Source organism: Schistocerca americana, chromosome 4, assembly GCF_021461395.2.
Source record: "Schistocerca americana isolate TAMUIC-IGC-003095 chromosome 4, iqSchAmer2.1, whole genome shotgun sequence".
In the NCBI taxonomy this organism is placed as follows: Eukaryota; Metazoa; Arthropoda; class Insecta; order Orthoptera; family Acrididae; genus Schistocerca; species Schistocerca americana.
Genome location: NC_060122.1, coordinates 387,059,552 through 387,085,791, shown reverse-complemented (window position 1 = coordinate 387,085,791; position 26,240 = coordinate 387,059,552). Strand labels below are relative to the sequence as shown.

Below are 26,240 nucleotides of genomic sequence, written 5' to 3'. Positions count from 1 at the left end.
CGCATCAGTGTATCTGCTACAAACAGCCTCGGGTGCCGTATTAAGTTACTAGAGATACGCGGAACTATGAAAACATTATATGTGAAGTGTTAATTCTGGAATGATTTTCTTTATCTAGCTTCAGTTTGCGTATTGTCGCATTTTTCACGTGCCGTCGCGGGACAGACATTCTACCAAAAATTTAGCGTGGCGTTTGATGAAATACTCTCATCAAATTATGGCGAGCATTCTTTTTAACATTTAATTCGGACATTTATAGTTGCATCAGCGCATAAGACTCTGAACTGCTCTGTTAGTTAGGTTGTAGGGATACTTGTGGTTTTTATCAGTGAATTTCAGAATATACTCAACTATTTTGGAAAACCGTTTTTGATTAGAAATCCCGGACAATCTCCTAATTCCTCAGAGCTATAAGCTGCAGCTATAAGAACATTCTCAGGTAAAGTGGGCACTAGGATATCTATTTACTGGCTCCAAGTTTTATTAAATCACTTTCTGGGGGTCACGGAGTAAATAGAGAGCCAGTGTTGAGAACGGCAAAAGACAGCAATAACAACATTCTAAAAGCTAGAAACTGATTCAATACGCAAGCGTTTATCCATCAATCAGATTTTAGTTTACTTTTTCCAAACTCATTCCGCCGCCCCACATATGGTGCATCGGCCGGGAAATCGACTAAGTGAAAGTGATTTTTAACTATTCGGATTCGCGAGTGAAATGCGACACGCAACTGAGTATAAAACAGTGAATGTGTTACGTGTGCATGTGGACGACGCAATTGGATTAACAACGCATCTGGATTGACGGAGCTGGCACTGAGTCTAGCGGTGCTGCCGGCATCGCGAGCAGCCAGTCTCGCCGCACCGCAGTCGTCCCCTGGAGCAGCCGGCGCAGAGCCTGCAATTGCGGGCCACGCTAACACACAACAGCCGTCGGAGAGCCGTCTGCAGTTTAACGTGCCACGTCGCATCAGGAATCCTGGTACGCCGCGCCGGCAACGCCATACGTCGTGCAGAAGGAACTAAGTTAAGTGAAAAACTGTTAAAAATTTTACTAACCTGCACTAAAAGACTGTCGGCGATGGAACCGTCAAAAGAAACTGAGGTTAAACTTAAATCAGAACCTATGTCTGTTGAGGGAACTGTAAATCCAGACAACGGTTCAAGTGTAAATATGCATGAAAGTAGTAATGTTAAAGTGAAATATGAAGTATTGTCTCCTGACAGTAGTGTGCGAAGGGGCAATGATTCAATAATAGAGACCCCTGTAGTAAAGCGGAAAGTAGAAATTGTAAATTTATTGGATGATAGTTTCTCTGATGAATTAAAAATGAAACAGTCATCAGAGATGGTAGAGTTTAAGAAGGAGCAATTGGATATGACTAATCAATCAGAAGTTTCATGTAGTTTTGATGATTCTGGTATTGGAGCTAGTTTTTCGTCACCTGAGTGTGATAAAAAGCCAGCTCGTGAGCAACCCAAAGATGCTGGGGCTGTTGATCTAAATGTTATATTACAAGCAATAGCTGCCAGTCAAACAAATTTTAATATGCGGTTTGAGGCAATGGACAATAAATTAGAATCCAATAATGCTGAATTAAAGTCTGAAATAAGTGAGGTCAAGAGCAGTAATGCTAGAATGAATGCTGAGTTAAAGTCTGAAATAAGTGAACAGGTCAAAAGCAGTAATGCGGAATTAAAGTCTGAGATTGTGGCCAGCCAAACAAATTTTAATAAACAATTGGAGGTAATGGACGATACTTTCAAGGCTGGTTGCAATAAATTGAAAGAGGATCTAGACAGTTTGAATTCTAAAATTGATTGCAATCATGAGGATATTAAGAAAAAGGTTGCTCAACAATTTTCTGAAATGTATAAGACAATAAAATCCGAAGTCGCTGAGGTTCGCAAAGACTTCCAAATGGAAGATGCGAAGCTGGAGCACAAGTTAACAGAAAAGATCGAGGCGGAGTCTGAACTGTGCTCAGATAGATTTAAAGATGTTAATATAAAAGTAAACATATGTCAAGCAGAAGTAGAAGCAATCAAAACTGACACTACTCATATTGTGCAAAGAGTAGATAATGTTGAAATGAAAGTAGAAAATATAAGTACTAACATAGCTAACATTGAGAGTAAAGTAGCTTCAGTAACTTCTGGTAATGGTAATGTACAACAAGTTGTAGCTGCAAACGCCGCTTTTATCGGGTGTCGGCAGTTCTTGCGGTTCGATCCAGATAAAAATATCCACCCGCTAGATTTCTGGAACGATTTTGAAGATGTGATTACACCAACTTGGTCTGAGCGGGAGAAAATCTCATTTATTAGAAGCCATTTAGCAGGTGACGCCATGCGTTGGTCAGCTGATGTTATGTTGAAATGTAAAACATTAGCGGAATTTAAAACAGCTTTTATTAATGAATATTGGTCTAGCAATAAGCAAAATGAAGTGTTGAGAGAATTTTGGAGTGGAAAACGCTTCAATGCAGGCAAGGAATCTATTAAAGAGTTTGCTAGGTCATGGATTTCACGTTTGTCACATTTGGCGGAAAAGCTAAAACCAGAAATGATTATACTAGGTCTGGAAGCCAAACTGCCATGGTACTGGCAAACTAGAATTATATCAGCCCCTAGAGACAATCTGGATCGTTTCATTGAATATTTGGAACGTGTAGAACGTGTTGCTGCCAATGAGGAGCAAGCACGTAATAACCGTAATGCCAATAATAATAATAGTAATTTTAGGAACGAGCAAAATGGCAATGTAAACATCAGAACAGTAGGTGTTCGTCATCCTAAGAGAGATAGGAATTGGGGAAATAATTATCAGAACCAACAATGGCGTCCAAGGGATAATAATTTTGTTCCAAACAGAAATATGCATGTAAACAACAGTACGGAAAGTAAGGCTATGCCAGCTAACTATAATGAAAATAAAGGAAACAGTAGTAGACCTAGGCAGGAAAACTAGTTCCCGTCTATGAGGACACTGGCGCTCACCAGGCGGTTACTTTTCCTAAGCCAGTAGTTAAGGGAATTGGTAAGACAGATCAGAATACTCAAACTGAACAGATGGATGAAATGTCGGTAGCACCTAAGGATACAACAGAAATATTAGATCACTCACAGTATTTGATAGATACCGTGCTAGAGACGCTTTCTAAGTGGGAAGAGAAAGAGAAGGCGCAGCAGTGTAACAGTAGAGATGAGCTACAAAATACTGAATTGACAAGTGAAGAAGCAGAAGAAATTCATGCTTATATTTACGATGAGGATGATGTGCTCTTATCTAAAGTGCCTGTGCAGGATGTTGATAATGTACTAATAGATTTAGGACAGGAGATAAGTGGGAATGTAGAGGGTAGGCTGTTTGGGGTCGATGAACCCAGTAGCTGTGACCAGTTGTCACTTGAGAAGGAAACCGACGATAATGGTGAAAGTGGTTTAGCTGTAACTAATGTTATGCCCGGTCTGGAGGCGCAGAATCGCTCAGACTACAGTAATTTGGGTCATGTTCAGCAAACTAAATGTAATGAAGTCGTGCGGTGTTTCGATTTAAAATTAATAGACCGACTGGAAAAGGCAGCTGAAAATGTAATTCAGGAAACCCCTACACACTGTGACCTAAATGTAATGAAGACAGATGTTGATCACTTTAGTTGGAGACAAATCCAAAAGGAACTACTAGATGAATCTGAGGAACCACCTGTACAACCTAGAATAAGCCACCCTATAATAATAGTGAATATGTTGGGTATCAATGTACGTTGTCTCTTAGACAGTGGAAGTGAGGTGAGTGCAATATCTCAGTCCTTCTTTGATGCGTTACCTGGTAAGGACAAACTTACAGTAATGAGGGTATCAGGACTAAGAATAATTGGTGCTACTGGCAAGGTGTCAAAAACAGTAAAGCAAGAAGCTTTGCTACCTTTTAACATAAGTGGTAATTTAATTGATCATCCATGTTTAATTGTAAATAATCTCAGTATGGAGGTTTTAATTGGCATAGATTTCTTGTCAAAATATCAGAGTGTTGTTGACTTTGAAAGAAGCCAGTTAAAAATGGTCTTGCCAATAACCGGAGTAATTATAGTACCTTTTAGTGATAAACATGTAGTAACTGATCATGAAACTTGGGAGCTGCCTATACGAGTTCTGAAAAATAGGAGGTATTGGGACGAAGGTGTTAATCTTAATAACAATAAGCTGAACACAGAAGAAGAAGAAGAAGCAATTATTTTAGACAAGATAGAAGCTAAGTTGCAGGAAATCGATAAAATTTCCGCCAATCAGAAGGAAGAACTGAGACAGGTTCTAAAAAGGCATCATAAAGTATTTTCGGATCGACCTGGCATAGTCAAGGGTTATGAATGTCAATTACAAGTGAAACCCGGCCAAGTGTTTTTCAGGAAGCCATACCAAATACATGTAGCTAGGAAGGAGGCAGTTCGAAAGGAAATACAGAGAATGCTAGAGTGGGGTGTGATTGAGAAAGCGGTCAGTGAGTACAATAATCCTCTTGTTGTTGTACCAAAAAGAGACGGGAGTGTCAGATTGGTCTTGGACGCTCGTTGGTTGAATGAAATTGTGGTTAGGGAAAGTGATAGACCGCAGAACATGGACGAGTTACTGCAAAAATTCCGGGGAGTAAAATTCTTAACGTCTATGGACATCACGTGTGGGTATTGGAATTTGCCACTGGCGGAAATTTCAAGGAAGTACACAGCTTTCTTATACGAAGGAGTTTGTTACCAATACCGTGTGGTACCTTTCGGACTTAATATCTCTGTTTGTGCCTTCGTACGTGTGATGTGCCATGTTTTAGGACCAGCTTTAAGCAATAAAATAACAGTTTACGTAGATGATCTGTTAATAGCAACTCCTACCTGGGAAGAACACATAGATTTATTAGAGGAAGTGTTAGAGGCTATTGAGAGAGGTGGCATGAAACTAAAGATTGAAAAGACTGAGTGCGTTAAAGAGGAAATAGGTTTCTTGGGATATAGGATAAGTGGAAAAGGTATTCTGCCTGACCCAGGCAAGCTAGCAGTCATTGAAAAATTTGAGGCTCCCAGAAACAAGAAGCAATTGAGATCAATGTTCGGTCTTTTCGGCTTCTATAGACGTTTTGTTAGTGATCAGGCTTTTAATGCTCCCTGTCTTCACCTCCTGCTGAAAAAGAATACCCCTTGGGTTTGGACAGCAGAATGTCAACAGGCGTTTGAGGTACTTAAACAATCTTTAATTAATAGTCCAATTTTGCATCATCCTGACTTTGAAAAACCATTCTGTATGTCTGTTGATGCTAGTGGCTATGGTATAGCTGTGGAGATATTCCAAGTAGAAATAGAGAACGAACGAGAAGTGCACAAGACTATAGCTTTCGCAAGTCGATCTTTACAGGCAGCAGAGAGAAATTATGGCATCTCAGAACTAGAAGCGTTGGCAATTGTATTTGGGGTACAGAAGTTTGAGCAGTATCTATTAGGTCACAAGATAATAGTTTACAGTGACCATAAGGCTTTGACCTTTTTAAAAACCTGTAAGTTGAGGAATTATCGTTTGGTAAGATGGTCATTGTATCTCCAGCAGTTTGACCTTGAGGTTAGATATATTCAAGGGAAAGACAATCTGGTAGCTGATGGGTTATCTAGAAGTGCGGAGCTCTGTGATGACGCGGGAATTACAGCAACAGACCTAAATGAAATTCGAATGTTTGCATTGCACGAAGTAAAGGAGGAAAGTGCATTAAAGAGAGTGATTAAGAACTTGAGACGTGAGCAGAATGCAGATGACCAACTGAGATTAGTGAAGAGCTATTTAGGAAATGCGAACTATCCTAAGGTTTCACAATACTATTGTCTGCATAAAGGTATTCTGTTTAGAAGGAAGAAGGTAGGTGTTTCTGAGTGGAAGCTGTGCTTTCCCTCACAACATGTAGACTTACTAATCGACTATGTACACCTGAGGTATGGGCACTACGGTGCAAAGAAGTGCATTGCCACATTACAAGAGAAGGTTGTGTTTGACAACATGTACCGCCGTGTGGCCAAGCGTCTAACATCGTGTGTAGTGTGCCAGAAAGTCCGTGCTGCCAACACCAAAATACAAGGAGATATGCATTCAGTAGAGCCAACTGAAACCCTAGAATTACTGGCTTGTGATTTGTTTGGCCCTCTTCCTGTTTCGAGAGGTGGTTGCACCCATGTTTTTGTTGTGGTGGATGGATTCAGTAAGTATGTTAAACTATACCCAATTAAAAGAGCAAATGCAAAAACATTGGTTGAAAAGTTGGAAAAAGATTTCTTCGTGAACGTTGGCGTTCCGAAGAATTTGCTGTCAGACGATGGACCTCAATTTACTTCTGATAGATTTAAGGAATGTCTAGATAAGGCCGGCGTGAAACATCTGAAAATATCTGCGTATTTCCCTCAAGGAAATATGAGTGAACGTATTATGAGGGAATTGAATAGGCTTTGCAGAACTTATTGTGCTCGGAAACACTCAAGTTGGGCAGAGCACATTAAGTATTTCGAGAATGTAATTAACAACTTAAGACACGATGCAACTGGTTTTGCACCTTGCGAATTGATGTTTGGTCAAGAACCGCATAATGTGATTGCAGATATGGTAGAATTCCCTATTCTAACGCAAATATCCACAGACGAGAAGAAACTAAAGGCCAGGGCTAATATGAGAAAAAGAGCGTTGGATAGGAAGAAGCGTCATGACGCAAAAGCTGTACCTACTAGCTTTGAAATAGGTCAATTAGTGCTTGTCAAAACCAAAGAAAAATCAAAGAAAGTAAATGCAGAAACCAAGAAATTCATGTTCGTATACCAAGGACCTTTCAGGATAATAGGAAAGCCACATGCCAATGCATATAGGCTGGAGTACCCAAAAAGTAAGAAGCTATTAGGTCTCAGGAACGTGATTGACCTAAAGAAATTCATAGGTAGTGAATGAATGCTGTAGGGAGGAGGTTGTTCTTTAACCTCTACACAGTGTGGCAGCTGTGCAGTCCCAGCTGTGTGAGATCTTCTTTCCCATTTCAGGTCTCACTCAATCTTCATCTTTCCTATCCCCAAAAATTTCGACGTCTTCTTTCATACATTAAATTTTCCGGTATGGTTATCTTTACAGCATTTAACCAATGAATGCTGTAGGAAGGAGGTTGTTCTTTAACCTCTACACAGTGTGGCAGCTGTGCAGTCCCAGCTATGTGAGATCTTCTTTCCCATTTCAGGTCTCACTCATTCTTCATCTTTCCTATCTACAAAAATTTCGACCTCTTCTTTCATACATTAAATTTTCCGGTATGACTATCAAGCCATAAGTTATTTAACCATTCTATCTACCGATTAGTGAAGAAAAATACCTAATGTGGCAAACCTAATAGTGACAAACAATAGAGAAGTATGACGTAATTAAGATGTAAATGTATTTGAGTAACAAGTATGTATAGTACCCTGGTAATATAGTAAGTACAAAGTGTTGTTTTATTGAAAATGGTCCACCAACAGTAATTTAAAAAGATATATGAATTCATGTACAAGCAGGATCTGAAGTGGGAGTGAAACCTAGTGTATGCATTAGAGCTAACTAAGAAATAGTAAAAGAGATTGCTTAGTGTTAGGAAAAATATGCAGATAAGTTGTAAGATTAAACTCACCTGGTGTAGCAAGGAAAGGCAGTGTAATAGAATTGAGCAGTGTTTGTGGTTGAGACGTGAAGGACACGTCCCTGAAGTATTTATAAGGTTGGAGCTGGCCATTATTTTAGTGTAGTGTGTGACAGGATACACCTACACGTATTGAGGTTATGAGTTGGAGGCGTGAATGCGACCATAGGTACCCTTATGTTAAATGAGACAGAGCAGCTCATGGTGTCCTATAGGTTTAAGGAATTTAGCATTACGCTCGTCCATAATTATTTGATGCAGTTTAGTGGTAGGTCTGAGAGAGACTACCTGAGGTTTCAGCGTCCGATCGAGTGGAAATGGATTGCCACGTGAGCAAACTAATCAGCTGCAATACACTATGAATATGAGATAAATGTGCTTTCCTATGCTTTAAATATTAATAGAGTGAGTGTTAAATAAGTACATACACTAGCAAAAGAAATAAATAACATACTGACAGAAGTGAAACATTATTTTAGCTCAGCATAAATACACTTCAAAGTAAGTAAGTACCTAATTGCAGATGTGGAACTGACAACAGCAGAGGACCAATAAGTGGATTTTATAGTCAACTAAACGTAGTGTGTTTTGAACACTCACAGCTGTACTATTACCAAAAGTTACTCACATGTACATGGAAGCTGAGAAAACAACCACTAATCATACTCATACTGTCTCTAAGAATAAAGTAATCAAAGATGAGTCAGTTAAGTAAATAAGATGCAGATTTGTCAGGAATGTACCGAGCATTGGTTCAGCGTTCCGGCCCAGAAATAAGAAATTCAGAATAAATATGATTTATGATTATATGCCTTAGGAGCATAAATTTTCTCTAAAGTGACTAATGGCGTTTTGAACCATTTGTTTACCGATTTTATGACAATTAAGTAACCACGAGAGTAGAACTGAAAAAAAAAAATTCTGTTAACTTTGTTCCAGCGACATATTAAAGGATAAAATGTATATATCCCCATTTCTTTGTGACCCACCCTTAGATATTAAGTGAACAGAGTCTGAGGCACTCTTTTTGTTTGTTCTACAGGACAAACCAGATAATGGCAGCCTGGTAGCTGCGTGAAAGCGTGGAGTGACTTGGACACAACTCACAGTGACCCCTCCCCTTTCCCCCATGTAATTTAGAGAGAACGTGAAGGACGCACACCATAGCAACTTCCCCTCCTCTACCCTTGTGAATGGAAGTGTAGGACGCCAGCCAAAGCGGCTACAACCACGTGTGTAAAAATTATTTGTGAACGTTTCTTTCAGGTTTAGAAAAGACTGCTAAGAGATATTCATCTGTTTATGTATCATGTTATTTTCTTTGAATTTGTGTATGTAAAAATGTATTTAATGGATCTAAGATTTTTATAATTTTTCAATTTGTATGTGTTTGTTTGTCTAAGACAATATGTATGCCAAAATATTTCATTGACTTTGCTTAAAATTTTGAGTAATGACATTGTTTAAAAGGCAGTGAATATGCCTACAATTTAAGTAATTAATGTAGGTAATCAGTTTTCTTTAATGTTTCTACAGGTTTATATTTCAATTTTGATTTTCATAGGGAGTTAAACTGTACTCTTGCTTCCCTTTTTGTAATTAAATTTTTTTTTCATTCATTAACATTCATAAACAAAAAAATTTAAGTAGAGGGTGATGTAGGGAAGCAGCCTACTCACGCTGTAGTAAATTCACATCAGTTTCCATTGTGTGCCAGCCAGTCTGCTGTAACTAGCTCTGACGTCATAAATGTTGCGCAATACCTTAAAAATCAAGCAAATGAACTAAAACTTTTCTAGCATGTCAAAAATAATACTAAATTAATGTGTGTTAAATATCAGTTCGATAACTTCAGCCATTTCCGAGATTTGGACGTTTTTCTGGAAAAATCATTGGCGCAACAGAAAAGAGCTAGAGACTTCAAAACTTATATTTAGATTCATCTTTCATAATGATTTAATAAAAACAGTACTTTGGATTTCACAAATTAAGACTTTAGTGGAAATTCATGATTTTCTGGTTTTCGTCTCAAAACTGAAGGAAGCAAGATAGATTAAGTAGGTTAATAAATAAGGCTAGGATGTTTAGATTTAAATAGGTTGGAGGTCCGCTATGATTATGAAGATGTGTAAAGTTTCTTTTTAATACCTATAAAATTATAGCGATAGCGGATCTCAAAAGGGACAGTTCAGAGCTCATCTGCTGCGTGCAGGGTAATTTAATTAATTCTCTCGCCCAAAGTATTTAACTTAGCCACGTCAAAATTTTATTATCAATACTTACCTGCGTGCTGAATGCACGTTTAAATTAAGAGCTTCTTCGGCCATCAGCCAAAGAAGCTATAAATTATTATGTAACTTGAAGTGGTGCGTTACTAGCCCAGCGGCTAGTCGGGAGAGCGGATTTAATCAGGCGTTCCCTCAGCCGTCCGCACCGCGGCTTTATATATAAGAACACTGCGCGAGGAAGCAAGGCCCCAGTTCTCTCCAGACGCTGAATGACACGCCATCTGTGTCGGTAGTCGCGTCGCATCAGTGTATCTGCTACAAACAGCCTCGGGTGCCATATTAAGTTACTAGAGATACGCGGAACTATGAAAACATTATATGTGAAGTGTTAATTCTGGAATGATTTTCTTTATCTAGCTTCAGTTTGCGTATTGTCGTATTTTTCACGTGCCGTCGCGGGACAGACATTCTACCAAAAGTTTTGCGTGGTGTTTGATGAAATACTCTCATCAAATTAATTCGGACATTTATAGTTGCATCAGCGCATAAGACTCTGAACTGCTCTGTTAGTTAGGTTGTAGGGATACTTGTGGTTTTTATCAGTGAATTTCAGAATATACTCAACTATTTTGGAAAACCGTTTTTGATTAGAAATCCCGGACAATCTCCTAATTCCTCAGAGCTATAAGCTGCAGCTATAAGAACATTCTCAGGTAAAGTGGGCACTAGGATATCTATTTACTGGCTCCAAGTTTTTTTTAAATCACTTTCTGGGGGTCACGGAGTAAATAGAGAGCCAGTGTTGAGAACGGCAAAAGACAGCAATAACAACATTCTAAAAGCTAGAAACTGATTCAATACGCAAGCGTTTATCCATCAATCAGATTTTAGTTTACTTTTTCCAAACTCATTCCGCCGCCCCACAACACCCATTTTGCTGCCCTTCATGGAAAGCCATCCTGGCTTATATTTCAGCAAAATAATGCCTGCCCGCACACGGCGAGATTTTCTACTGCTTCTCTTCGTGCATGCCAAACTCTACAGTGGCCAGCAAGGTCTCCAGATATCTCTCCAACTGAGAACGGTTGGAGGTTTTTTGGCAGGGCCCTCTAACCATCTCGTGTGTTTGGCGATCCTACTCGCCAATTGGACATAATTTGTCATAATATTCATCAGCAGGACATAAGGGGTAGGGGTGGACCAACGGGGTATTGGCTTGCTCAATTTATGATCCATTTTTTCTGAAATTGTTGTCATTTGTTGATTCATATATGTACATCACATCTACTGATTCATGTCCCATTTGGGCAATTCCTTCGTGGGTCATTGTTCCTTTCTTTTGTCTTGGAATGTGTGTTAATATTAGTGTTTAGTAAACTGTTTGTGAATATTAAGATTAGTTGGTTAGATGTATCACTAAATTACAAACATCATCTAGCTGTCAAGTTTTAACAATTTTCTCCCATAAGTTCATCAGTATAAAGTTGATCTAAGTACCTGTCTTTGTCTTCGAGAGTTGGGAGTCTGTCAGTACCAACTGCTTCTTTTATCTCTTTGTGCACTCGTTCCTGGACGTCAGGATGCCGTAACATCATAAGGAAAGCAAATCGAAGAGAGTTGCTTGTCGTTTCTGCACCAGCGGTAAACATGTCGTAACACAGCATGAGGAGCTGGCTCTCTGAAAAACATAGAAAGTATATCAAACGGACAGCGAAAAGATTATCTAAGATACGCAAATAGGTTTTTCGCTTTTTGTATACTCATTAATGTGTGTGGGCTCTATTCAAGGGAAGCAGGGCTCGAAGCAACAACACTTATGAAAATAAACCGAATAACTTTACCGCGAAATAAAATCAGAGCAGTCACCAAAAAAAAAAGGGAGGCAGGTCGAAAGTGAACATCATCTTTGAAAATCTGCCAAATCAAAATCTACTTCTGGGTAACACTCAGTACCGTACTGCTTCACCCAATGCATTGCAAAATGCTCTGATCTATTTTGGTACGTTATCAACGAAGCTCTCGAGACCATTGATGAATACAGCCGATTTCCTCCAGGGAGGGGCTGGAGGGTAGGGGATATTAAGTTCACGGGGGAGGGAGGGGGAAAAGCTTACAGGCTTCAGATTTTATTGATAACATACTAAATAAATAACAATGTTACTACTATGTAAAATTTCCCTTCATCTCTGATACTTAATTAAATAGTGTGAGAACTAGGTAGTTGTAGCAAAATTAATTATCTTAAAGAATAAAATTATGAGAATCAATAAAACAATATTATTTTATGGAATAACGTAGGCCTACATTTACTAAAAAGTCGAGTGTTCTTTACAGTATATCTGTCGTTATCAATGAAAATTTCTGTAGGTTTCTCATCCCCAGTGTATTTGCTGAGATACACTGATGAACCAACACGTTATGTCCACCTACTTTAAAGACGGTTGCTTCACTTCTGGAACGAAATTCAGCACTGATTCTGCGTGCCATGGGTTATAGAAGCACTTGACAGGTTTCCATGCTTGACAGGTTTGCAGAAGTGTGCAGCAGCAGATGATACTCACAGGTCACACACTTGCCGTAATTTACGTGCGGTTGGTTCTAGGGCGTGGAGCTGACGCCCGATAGCGTCCCATTTGGGTTTCATCGGATTCAGATAAGTTGAATTTGATGACCAAGACATCAACGTGAATTCACTATCATGCTCTTGAAACCACAGCAGCACCATTATGGCTTTGTGACCCGGACAGTTATCGTGTTGGAATGTCTCATTGCTGTTTAGCAAGATATCAAGGATTTGGGGTTACAGTGGTCCCTAATAATGTTCACTTAGTTCACAGGTATCATGGCGCCTTCGATTATTACCGCAGCTCCCATGGAATTCCAGATGAATGTCCCCATAACTTAGTACTGCTTTCAAAGGTCTGCGTCCGTGGCCCACTGCATGTTTCGAGCTGTCATTCGTCTGGATGACAGCACATCTGAGCTCGAACTTCGACCTGGTTTAAAAATAAATGGGACTCCTCCGAGCAGGCGACACGATTCCATTTATCCCCGGTGCATCTTGATGACCCTGTGCATACTGTAATCATAACTGACTATATTATTGGGTGAACATAGGAACACGGACGTGTCCTGTGCTGCGGAACACTATGTTCATCACTCTTCACTGAATGGTGTGTTCCAAAACACTTGTGCTTGCGCCAGCACAATACTCTGTCATCAGCTCTGCAACACACCACCGCCTGTCCTGCTCCAGAGAGCGGGCAAGCCTCCGATCCCTATATTCTGTGGTGGTGTATGGATGATGAGGTTTGGACGTCCTACTTCTCGTCGCCGACTCCTGGTTTCAACGTTCTTCAACCTCTTTCCATAGACGCACACCACCGCAGCACGCGAACAGCTTCGCCGTTTCCGAGATGCTCGCTCCCAGGCACTGGACCGCAACATCTGGCTTTTGTCAGTCACTTAAGTCGGCTAGTTTGCGCATTTGCGCAACTTATCGTCGCTAGAATGATTCCCCATTTATCTCTGCCCCACTCACATATTTTTCTTACCGTGTCAAGTGCCTTCTGCGCGACCAGGCAGCACACGACCTCGTGATGGACAGTATTCATAATGTTTTGCCCATCAGTGTATGTGGACCTTTCACTCTGGAATTAACCCATTTTTCCAGATTACTATAGCTTTTTAATACTATGTTACGAATTAGAGATTCCTATTTTGTTGTGTGGGGGGCGTTGTTCAATACTAAGGAAATACACACACGAATTGAAAAAGACATTACTTCGCGATTAACATTTTGGACGTTTAACCTCTGTAATTTTCTATTTTAAAGTCCAAAGGCTTTAGCACGCATCTTTGAAATGGCGTTCTTTTACAGGTTTTCGGTGCTTCCAGTAGCTTTTCTAAATTTAGTGAAATGTACTTACTACACACCGTGTTTTTTGCAGACTTTTGACACCGTTTCTGAATGCGTATAGCACAATTTGCACCCCGATCGTGGTCAAAGTACAGCCGATTGTACATACATTCCCATTTTTTGCCGGTAATTAATGTGGCGTTCAACACTTTTTTTTGTAGGTTTATAACTGAGGATAAGTCAGAAATAGTACAATTTTCGTTCGAAAACTGAGGAGGAATAAGTATGCAATTCATATTCACATTCACATTCACTTGCAATTCTTTCAGTAGTCACACACTCATCTATGTCTTCTGCAGTACGCTATCTTTTATTAGAAAAGAAAGCAAATAAAGTTAGTTTTTTACAAATTTCTTTTCGGCACTAACGCTTTTTTTGTACGAAGAATTGACGAAGACCGCACGCAGAGGCATTATCATGTCACTTTCCCATAGTAAGCTGTTGACTAAGTTACTGTTAAAATAGCTGCATACAAGAAGTTGAAATTCATTACAACAATGGAAGCTGTGTAGTGTTGAGTGTGTAACAGGCGGCAGCCTTTCTATTTAGATGGAGTCTTTTTGCGCGTATCAGCATATGCAGAGTTAACATCATGTCGGAGCAGGTGAATTTTGTCAAAACAATGCTAGCTTATTATTTGTTATATTACTCCAGCCAAGACGATAATTTATGTTTATAAGTTATTTTGACTTTTAATGTTATACACAAATAGATATGAATTTCTCAGGGGGAATTTTTATCTTCTAGGGGGAATTTTCCCTCCTTGTACCACCTGTTGAATTCATCACTGTTCGAATCGTTGCTGCTGTCATACAATAAAGGCTATCACGGCTGGGGTCTTAGCTGCTGCTGAATCATACGGCTCTTATAGAAGTCCAGAGATGCACTGGACATCTCCTGAGGTGCTCCTCGTTCTGCTGTGTCTTGCCAATCGACGAATCAGATAACGAAAAGTGACATAAATACTGTGAGAACGTTCGTAGTTGAGGATTACATGCAGTACTATCATATTGTAACACTTTACAGTCGCCACACTCGCTAATGTGATAGTTGTTACCGTCTGATAGAACCACACCAGCACCCCTAACGGCGAGAAAGCCAGCTGTGAGATTAATAAAATATTTTCGAATATGTGTATAACTGTATCTTACTCAGCTGAAAGCAAGAGAACATAAACACGTATTTCACTCATGAGAAACATATTTCTGTTATTGTCTGTTGTCATTGTCATAAACACTTCCCTTGACACGTACCGATTTTGTACGGCGTCTTATGATTCGCATATTCTTATACTTCAGTTGAATTTCTAATACTCGAATATTTTTGTAAATGAAATGACCTTTGCTTAAAATGTGACTGTGTTGAAGAATCCTGCCATTTATGAACCTGGTTTCTTCTGTGCTGGGAAACAGTTTTATTAGTTTTGGCGTATTACGAGGGCTATTCGGAAAGTAAGGAACGACAGGTCGCGAAATGGAAATCACAATGAAAATCAAAACTGTTTTATTTGCAACGGTTAGCTACACCTTCCAGCTACTTCTCTACATAGTCACCACTCAGACACCTGCCGTAGCGTGCCGGCCGCGGTGGCCGAGCGGTTCTAGGCGCTTCAGTCTGGAACCGCGCGGTCGCTACGGTCGCAGGTTCGAATCCAGCCTCGGGCATGGATGTGTGTGATGTTCTTATGTTAGTTAGTTTAAGTAGTTCTAAGTTCTTGGGGACTGATGACCTCCGATGTTAAGTCCCATAGTGCTCAGAGCCATTTGAACCATTTTTGTCGTAGCGTTGTACCAACATTTCAATTCCCTCGTTGTAGAAGACAGCCGCAAGTGCTTTTCGAAAATTTTCTTCTCGGGACTGCAGCTCGTTGTCTGTGTCAAAATATTGTCCTCACAGGCAGCTGTTCATCTGAGCAGAGATGAACCTCAGGGGTAGCCAATGACAGGCTGTTTTGTAGGTGATCAAACACGTCCCACTGAAAACACTGCAGGAGAAGTTTCATTGCCCCTGCAGAGTGCGGCCGAGAATTGTCATCTAAAACGAACCGCATGACAGTTATGTTATCTGGATTGCATAGCTTCAGGCGAAATCTGTCGCTATGCCCTCATACTTTGCGGGAGACGCTAATTTATAGCCATCTTTACGTTCTCAGTGTGAGCTCAGAACTGAAAAGAGCGACATGATGCTATCGACGGGTGTACTAGACACAGTGCCCACCGCATCTGTGCAAAACTTCAATGCATTTTCACTGTATTTTCCATTTCGCGACCGATCGTTCCTAACTTTCCGAATAACCCTCGTATTATCGCATCTGCTTGGTTCTCCCTTCAGCTACAGTTGTGGTGGCTTAATCGATACATTACATAAAGTAGACAATGTATTCCATACAATGTTCTTACGTTCCACATTCTCTAACTTGACTGGAATGTTGTTGTTGTTGTTGTTGTTGTGGTCTTCAGTCCTGAGACTGGTTTGTTGCAGCTCTCCATGATGCTCTATCCTGTGCAAGCTTCTTCATCTCCCAGTACCTACTGCAACCTACATCCTTCTGAATCTGCTTAGTGTATTCATCTCCTGGTCTCCCTCTACGATTTTTATCCTCCACGCTGCCCTCTAATGCTAAATTTGTGATCCCTTGATGCCTCAAAACATGTCCTACCAACCGATCCCTTCTTCTAGTCAAGTTGTGCCACAAACTTCTCATCTCCCCAACCCTATTCAGTACCTCCTCATTACTTACGTGATCTACCCACCTTATCTTCAGCATTCTTCTGTAGCACCACATTTCGAAAGCTTCTATTCTCTTCTTGTCCAAACTAGTTATCGTCCACGTTTCACTTCCATACATGGCTACACTCCATACAAATACTTTCAGAAACGACTTCCTGACACTTGAATCCATACTCGATGTTAACAAATTTCTCTTCTTGAGAAACGCTTTCCTTGCCATTGCCCGTCTACATTTTGTATCCTCTCTACTTTGACCATAATTGGTTATTTTACTCCCTATATAGCAATACTCCTTTACTACTTTAAGTGTCTCATTTCCTAATCTAATTCCCTCAGCATCACCCGACTTAATATGACTACATTCCATTATCCTCGTTTTGCTTTTGTTTATGTTCATCTTATATCCTCCTTTCAAGACACTGTCCATTCCGTTCAACTGCTCTTCCAAGTCATTTGCTGTCTCTGACAGAATTACAATGTCATCGGCGAACCTCAAAGTTTTTACTTCTTCTCCATGAATTTTAATACCTACTCCGAATTTTTCTTTTGTTTCCTTTACTGCTTGCTCAATGTACAGATTGAATAACATCGGGGAGAGGCTACAACCCTGTCTCACTCCTTTCCCAACCACTGCTTCCCTTTCATGCCCCTCGACTCTTATAACTGCCATCTGGTTTCTGTACAAATTGTAAATAGCCTTTCGCTCCCTGTATTTTACACCTGCCACCTTCAGAATTTGAAAGAGAGTATTCCAGACAACATTGTCAAAAGCTTTCTCTAAGTCTACAAATGCTAGAAACGTAGGTTTGCCTTTTCTTAATCTTTCTTCTAAGATAAGTCGTAAGGTCAGTATTGCCTCACGTGGTCCAACATTTCTACGGAATCCAAACTGATCTTCCCCGAGGTCGGCTTCTACCAGTTTTTCCATTCGTCTGTAAAGAATTCGCGTTAGTATTTTGCAGCTATGACTTATTAAACTGATAGTTCGGTAATTTTTACATCTGTCAACACCTGCTTTCTTTGGGATTGGAATATTGTATTCTTCTTGAAGTCTGAGGGTATTTCGCCTGTCTCATACATCTTTCTCACCAGACGGTAGAGTTTTGTCATGACTGGCTCTCCCAAGGCCATCAGTAGTTCTAATGGAATGTTGTCTACTCCCGGGGCCTTGTTTCGACTCAGGTCTTTCAGTGCTCTGTCAAACTCTTCACGCAGTATCTTATCTCCCATTTCGTCTTCATCTACATCCTCTTCCATTTCCATAATATTGTCCTCAAGTACATCGCCCTTGTATAAACCCTCTATATACTCCTTCCACCTTTCTGCCTTCCCTTCTTTGCTTAGAACTGGGTTGCCATCTGAGCTCTTGATATTCATACAAGTGGTTCTCTTCTCTCCAAAGGTCTCTTTAATTTTCCTGTAGGCAGTATCTATCTTACCCCTAGTGAGACAAGCCTCTACATCCTTACATTTGTCCTCTAGCCATCCCTGCTTAGCCATTTTGCACTTCCTGTCGATATCATTTTTGGACTTCCTGTCGATATCATTTTTGAGACGTTTGTATTCCATTTTGCCTGCTTCGTTTACTGCATTTTTATATTTTCTCCTTTCATCAATTAAATTCAATATTTCTTCTGTTACCCAAGGATTTCTATTAGCCCTCGTCTTTTTACCTACTTGATCGTCTGCTGCCTCCACTACTTCATCCCTCAGAGTTACCCATTCTTCTTCTACTGTATTTCTTTCCCCCATTCCTGTCAATTGTTCCCTTATGCTCTCCCTGAAACTCTCTACAACCTCTGGTTCTTTCAGTTTATGCAGGTCCCATCTCCTTAAATTCCCACCTTTTTTGCAGTTTCTTCAGTTTCAATCTGCAGTTCATAACCAATAGATTGTGGTCAGAATCCACATCTGCCCCTGGAAATGTCTTACAATTTAAAACCTGGTTCCTAAATCTCTGTCTTACCATTATATAATCTATCTGATAGCTTTTAGTATCTCCGGGGTTCTTCCAGGTATACAACCTTCTTTTATGATTCTTGAACCAAGTGTTAGCTATGATTAAGTTATGCTCTGTGCAAAATTCTATCAGGTGGCTTCCTCTTTCATTTGTTACCCCCATTCCATATTCACCTACTACGTTTCCATCTCTGCCTTTTCCTACTTCCGAATTCCAGTCACCCATGACTATTAAATTTTCGTCTCCCTTCACTACCTGAATAATTTCTTTTATCTCGTCATACATTTTATCTATTTCTTCATCATCTGCAGAGCTAGTTGGCATATAAACTTGTACTACTGTAGTAGGCATGGGCTTTGTGTCTATCTTGGCCACAATAATGCGTTCACTATGCTGTTTGTAGTAGCTAACCCGCACTCCCATTTTTTTTATTCATGATTAAACCTACTCCTGCGTTACCCCTATTTGATTTTGTATTTATAACCCTGTAATCACCTGACCAAAAGTCTTTTTCCTCCTGCCACCGAACTTCACTAATTCCTACTATATCTAACTTCAACCTATCCATTTCCCTTTTTAAATTTTCTAACCTACCTGCCCGATTAAGGGATCTGACATTCCACGCTCCGATCCGTAGAACGCCAGTTTTCTTTCTCCTGATAACGACGTCCTCCTGAGTAGTCCCCGCCCGGAGATCCGAATGGGGGGACTATTTTACCTCTGGAATATTTTACCCAAGAGGACGCCATCATCATTTAATCATACAGTAGAGCTGCATGTCCTCGGGAAAAATTACGGCTGTAGTTTCCCCTTGCTTTCAGCCGTTCGCAGTACCAGCACAGCAAGGCCGTTTTGGTTAATGTTACAAGGCCAGATCAGTCAATCATCCAGACTGTTGCCCCTGCAACTACTGAAAAGGGTGCTGCCCCTCTTCAGGAACCACATGTTTGTCTGGCCTCTCAACAGATACCCCTCCGTTGTGGTTGCACCTACGGTATGGCCATCTGTATCGCTGAGGCATGCAAGCCTCCACACTAACGGCAAGGTCCATGGTTCATGGGGGGACTGGAATGTTAGTGAACAAAATTCACGTTTTTGAGTAGATACACAGCATCTTTCTGAACAAGGTCAAATCTTCTGCTGTTCACTCGCCATTTTCTTTTTCTTAAGAGAAAATGACTTTCTTCAGTAGATATATGTAGGTTACATGAAAATCGTAAAAAAACTGCCTTGTTATGAACCATTTCAAACCTGCCAGAGTCCTTTGTAAACTACAGAAGGACTAATGGATGTCATTCTTTAGCTATTGCCTATTTTCATGCTACTACGTACAACTGCTATTGTAAAAACTCTGTTATATATTAATAACAACAATACTATTCGCACTCATCCGATATCGTATTCAGAAGTGTGGCTTACTGTCCACTTGGAGCGCTGCTGTCGCAGAGTATAACGAAAATGAGCAGAAGGGTCGTGACCGTGGAGGTAAAAAAAAGAAGGGACATGCAGCTGCACTTTGTATAGGCGCTGTAAACTGTTTTGAAGCAAGTGTGGGCGGGGCCCACCGCCATTTTCAGTAGTCCAAAACAATAGTAGACTACTATTTGCATGTAACAGCTGCTTTAAATACAAAAAATTACAGTTCTTACACGACCAACATAGTGTTAGGAAGAAATTTCACTCCTTTTTCTGATCTTGAGTGAATTTTTGCCCTAGTAATACGACACATTTGGCCTCGTTAACGTAACTTGTTTTGGTTGATATGTTTCTAATAACCAATAGATGTATGTGATGTGAAAAGTATGCTTTCGTAAAGCATTTTATTCCAGTTTTACTGTATTTACATCGATAGCAAATGAAGCTGGAACTTCGTAACTAATGCTTGTTTACTTACTGGTACTGCTTCTTGCCCGCCTTATTTTCAGCTTTCAGTTCATAAACACAACATTTTTAATGTTCACTTATACAAGAACCTTACCTACGTGTTCTTTTGAGGTATACTTCCATGCAGAATGGAGTTCTTGTTTCATTAGATTGTCAGAGCATTGGTCTCATTGTAGTTTTCACATATTTTCGCTCTGAAATCTTACCTGTGATGTGTCTTTCAGTGTATGGCCAATAATTGCCATTACAGGGTAAGATAAAAAGATATAATTTTTTTAAACGTCTTCCAGCGTTGTGGAGTGCTATAAATGTGATTAAGGGAATGGTCTCAAATCCTTAAGACCCCATAAAATGGACATCTGCTTTAACATATATATATATATTTTTATTAGTGATTGCTTAACCTGTGTAAGATGGAGGCCTACCTTTCCAGCAGTAGCCTATTTGTTTCTTTTTCCAGAATATTTCTCGCCAGTAACTCTGTAAGTTTTTCAGGAACAACCAAATGTAGGACAATTTGAATGTATGTCTGCTTTGATCATCTGCTTGATTTTCCTTTTGAATTTTATTTTGAGATTTTCAAAGTATATAAGTCTGTGCCACGCTTTTTGATGTACTAATAGTTAGTTACTTAATTTCGTGTCCCATTTATCATTTTCATGATAACATGTAATGATATGGAACGAGCCATTGCATATTGACATCAGTTTATTTTTTGTAAATATCTGTCCATGCTGATCGATTTTTAGTGTTTACGTTTTTCAATTAAAGACAGACAGACAGATGTTAGCCAGTAATTCCTACCGATCACCATTTGCACGTTACGGTAATAGATAATATTCTGTGGAATAGGAGGAGTTACCAAAGAGAAACGTTTATGAACTCTCCTCGGGTTATGAGCTGAGTGGTGGCGTCATCTTGTCGAAACGTTTCGATTAATTTCGTACCCATCATCCCCAAGCAAGGTCTCGGGATGCTGCCTCTCTCACCTTTTACTTTCCCCTCCTTGGGGAAGTGTATGGAAGACTTTATAGCCTGTTGGCTTTTACTCCACAATGTGTGTTGTGAGTGTGTGATTGTCTTTGAATGTTTTGGCTGTCTATGTGTTGTGTTGGTGTTCTGGTGGTGTCTAGTACTTGCCTGAGGTTGGCGAAATGTTGGGTATTTTAAGGATTAAGGACTGGTATTAGGATTTGGAGATTTTTGGGATTTTTCTCTTCGACTTAGTCGTCGAAGAACGTCATGGGGCGTTTGTGCATGTCGCGGGACATGTCATACTGACCTGAGGAGTGGATAAGGTTATTTCCAGATCTGGAAGAGCTCCCGTGGAAAGCCCTTGCCAGATCTTGGAATCTTCCTTTGAGGAGTGGGATTTCGGCAGCGGCGTGCAGATCGTCGGTGGGGGATCCCATGGGTAGGTGCAGTGCCTTCATGAGGACGCGGTTCTGCAGTCTCTGGAGTTTGTCCAGGTGCTGCTTCGCCGCATATCCCCGGACAGTACACGCACACTCCATTACTGGCCGTAAGGGCCTGATAGGCCTTGAGTCCTACAGAGCAGGGGTGGGAGCTGGTTGTGTTGAGGACTGGGTATAAGATGGACATTCTGGCCCAGATCTTCCTGTGGATCTCGTCTATATGGGGTTTCCACGTTAGTCTCGAGCTCAAAGTTATGCCGAGATACTTTGCGGATCTGCGCCAGGAGACTCGGGATCCATGTAGGTGCAGGTGAAGGGGTGGTGGTCGGGGGTGGGGGGGCCTTGAGGGGTCCACTGCGCTGCACAATCCTATAAACGTACTTGACCGCTGTCCTCTTTTGCAGGCGGGCCAATCACGAGACTCCGGAAACGGGTGCCGAGCGGCGCGGCCGGTGGTGTGGGTTCACGGTGCGGCTCTGGTGCGGGCGGCGAGTCCTGGTCGCTGTCCATTCTGTCCGCGGACGCCGCCACCTCCAGAACGGAGCGTTCCTGACGTATCTTCTCAATTGCGGAATCCACGTTGCGCTAAGTTGAAATCCTCTATCGCGGTTGACCAGATTGCTGTGGAGACGTTTTCATTGCCTCTTTGAAGATGCAATCCCAGAATCTATTGGCGCTGTATATCTTCTTCGTTTCTTCAAAGTTGAAGGTGTGACCCTGGTTAACGCTATGCTCTGATACCGAGGACTTGCTTATTTGTCCTAATCGCACGTTTCTGATGTTCTCCGTACAGCGCTGTAACATACACCGTTGTGTTTGTCCGACGTACTGCCTTCACATTCGCACTGGATACTTTAGTTGCCCGGCGTCTGTATCCCTAAAGGGTCTTTGGTCAAGCCAAGTATGTCCTTCACTTTTTGCGTTGTGTGGAAAAAGGCTTTTATACCGCAATTTTTCAATATTCTTGCCATTTTGGCTGTTGGTGGGACAGCATAGGGCAGGAACGCTACACGATTTGCTTCGTCTTCTTCTGGCTTGTCTTCCCGCTTCTTGTCTGTCCGTAACACGCGTCTTTTCTGCGTCTTGCTGTAGCCTTTCGGAAAGTTTCACGCAGGTACTGCAGTTCCTGTGGAAAACTCCCCCTGTCGCAGATGGACCTGGCTCTTTGTACCAACTTCTTTCGTACCGAGTTGCGTTGCGCCGGATGGTGGCAACTCCGAGCATTAAGATAAAGGTCCGTGTGCGTCTTTTTTCCGGTAGACCGAGAGTCCCAACGTACCGTCCGGATTTTTGTTAATTAAAATGTACAGGAAGGGTAGGCATCCGTTCTCTTCTACTTCCATGGTGAACTTGATATTTTCATGCATGCCATTGAGATGACGTAGAAACTCTTGTAGGTTTTCTTGCCATGTGGCCGCACCACAAAAGTGTCGTCAGCGTATCTATAGAATGCCTTTGGTTTAAGGCGGGCGGTATCCAGTGCTACATCTTCAAAGTGGGAGCCCATGGCAACCCCGCCTATTTGTTCATATAATTTCCCAACGCATTTGAAATAGGTGGTAGTTAGCACAGGACGGAAGAGTCTGATTGTGTCTTCACCGAAGTGACCAACTAGAAGCCCTAAGAAATCGTCCAGTGACACGCGGGTGAAAAGGGACTTAACATAAAAGCTGACTAGTAGGTCCTTCTCATCTTTGCACAGCTCTTGGAGTACCTTAACAAATTCTGTCGAGTTCTTGACGTGGTGTAGGCAGTGACCCACATGTGGTGTTAGTAGTTGTGCTAGATGTTTGGCTATCTCATATGTTGGTGAGTTTATGGTGTTCAGTATCGAACGTAATGGAACTCTCTCCTATGGATGTTCGGGGGCCATATAGTCGCGGAGGCGCCGGTGCCCAGGGGTAAAGCCTTCCGATGGTGTTCCTGTCTGGTTCCGAGTTGGTGAGAGGATCTATGGCCCTACGTGTGACTTCAGTAGTCGTGTCTTTCCTAAGGTTTTGAGCTAGTCGACTTCAAGTGTGTGATGTAATAAGACCTCCCTTCTCTTTTTACTTCCATGGATAAAACTCAATTAACGACTGTCGTCTGTCAAACATAAAATTTACCCATCGGCTACTCGGAGCCTTTGGCCAAATATCGCTCAAGGACAATCTCATACCTGTTTATTTTCTGTTAAATTACCACCACATTAATATATTTCGATGGCTATTCTGTATAGCCGTAGATAATAGCTGCTCAAGCCTATCTGAGTCATAGGTGGCGGGCATCCTGCGGAGGGATCCTGTGACGACGCCATGCAGATTCCAGCTGGTTCGGAGGGACTGTTATATCACTCATCACTGCACATGAGCTGCTGAGAAAGACTTCTGCAATAGTTGACAAGGATTGATGACGTCTGGTTCGTAGAATTTTCCTTGATTCTTTGAGTTTAGCTGTCAGTGACAATTTCTTATGCTTCTCAAAGAGATGATTTTGGACAACGCTCTTCGGAGGAATCTACACAAGAACACGCATCTGGTCAAATGTAGCTCTTATGACACCTCTGACAACATGCCTGACCTTGGTGCTCAAAACATGTCTGACATTGAGTGTTCCTCTAACCATGCCACTTTCGATCACTCAACCAATTTCCATTCTTGAAATTTTGTAATGAGAAAGCAGTGAATCATGCTGTCTAATTGCGTATTTAACGTGACGTCGCTCAGGGTACATTCAAAATTGTTTCTGGGGTTTTTGGTCTACAGTTCTCCTATAGGTTAAGTTCCACTGCAGTGGCGTGTAGCAACTGAGCTAGTTTTGACAGGAAACAATATGTAAGTTGCCCAAAGGTGAAACGTGCTCTGTAATTACATTAAGGGAAAGTCAACTGAAGTTGAATGCTCCTTTCATGTCATTAGATACGGAGCACAAGCTTCGACTGGCTAAGCATGTTGGAAGTAACTGGCGGTACCTGTCCGAAGGTATCGTCCTAGAATTCATCTGAAATATTTTAGAGAAACAGTGAGATATTTGGGCACTGGATCTACAGAGGGAGTCCAGTTCGTATCAACTCACATGAGTGGTTATGTTAAGTGTACAAGTAGTGTATTTAGAGTACAAAATGTACTCAATTTTGACTCTGCCGCAGCTATTCACGTGAAAACGCCTACTGTACACAGTATACCGCATTAGAAATCTTATTTATATCCAGTTAAGTGCAATGTTAAATTCCCCGCTGCCGTATTGGAAATGTGATGGGCGTCCTGTTTGTTTGAAATGTTAACCGGATTGCCAATGCGGGATTACGTTGCCTTTTCTTTTCTTTCTTTCTTTTTTCTTTTTGAGTCATCAATTTATCAATCTACTGACCGGTTTGAAGCGGTCCACGAACTCCTCTCTTCTACCAGCCTCTTCATCTCAGGGAAGCGCTTGCATCCTACGTCCTCAAGTATGCGGTGGGTGTATTCTAATCTCATTCTGCATATGCAGTTTTTATTCTCTACAGCTCCCTCTAGCGTCGTGGAAGTTATTATTGCTTAACAGATATCCCACCATCCTATCCGCCCTTCTTGTCAGTGTTTTCCACATATTCCTTTCCTTGCCGAAACTTCGCAGAACCTCCTTATTCCTTACCTTATCAGTCTAACTAATTTTCAATTTCTCCTGTAACACCACATCTCAACTGCCTCGATTCTTTTTTTTTCTGGTTTTCCAACAGCCCGTGTTTCACTGCTATAAAATTCTGTTCGCTAAACGTAAATACTCAGGAATTTCGACCTCAAATTAAGACCTATATTTGATACTAGTAGTTTCCTCTTGTCCAGAAATACCCTTTTGCCTTTGCTAGTCTGCTTTTGATGTCCTCCTTGCTCCGACCGTCGCAGGTTATTTTGCTGCATAGGGAGCAGAATTCCTTAACTTCATCTACTTCGTCATCACCAGTCGTGATGTTAAGTTTCTAGCTTTTCTCATTTCAGCTACTTCTCATTATTTTCGTCTGTCTTCGATTTACTGTCAGTCCATATTCTGTACCCATTAGGATAAACATTCCATTCAGCAGATCTGTAATTCTTCTTCACTTCCATTAAGGATAGCAATATTATCGGTGATATCCTCTCATCTTGAACATTAATTCAGTTGCTGAACATTTCTTTTATTCCTGTAATTGCTTCTTCGCTGTATAGATTGAATTGTCGGGACGAAAGACTACATCCCTCTCTTACACCTTTTTCAATCTGAGCACTTCGTTCTTCGTCTTCCAGTCTTATTGTTCCTTCGTGATTCTTGTACACATTGTATATTACTCGTCTTTCCCTATAGCTTAACCTTATTTTTCCAAGTCGACAAATCCTGTAATCTTCTCTTGATTTTTCTTTACTCTTGCTTCCATTATCAATCGCGTCAGAATTGCCTCTCTAATGCCTTTATTTTTCTAAAGTCACACT

At 41.0% G+C, this 26,240-nt stretch overlaps 1 protein-coding gene across 1 annotated transcript in view; it reads right to left on the bottom strand.

Moving 5' to 3' along the window:
- The window catches only part of LOC124613502 (methyl farnesoate epoxidase-like), a 68,309-nt gene extending 56,722 nt beyond the window's left edge, over positions 1-11,587 (bottom strand). The window contains exon 1 of the mRNA XM_047142210.1: positions 11,406-11,587. Coding sequence (XP_046998166.1) covers positions 11,406-11,572 — 167 coding nt within the window. The 5' untranslated portion in view covers positions 11,573-11,587. The remainder of the gene's footprint in view (positions 1-11,405) is intronic.
- Between the last annotated feature and the right edge of the window lie 14,653 nt (positions 11,588-26,240).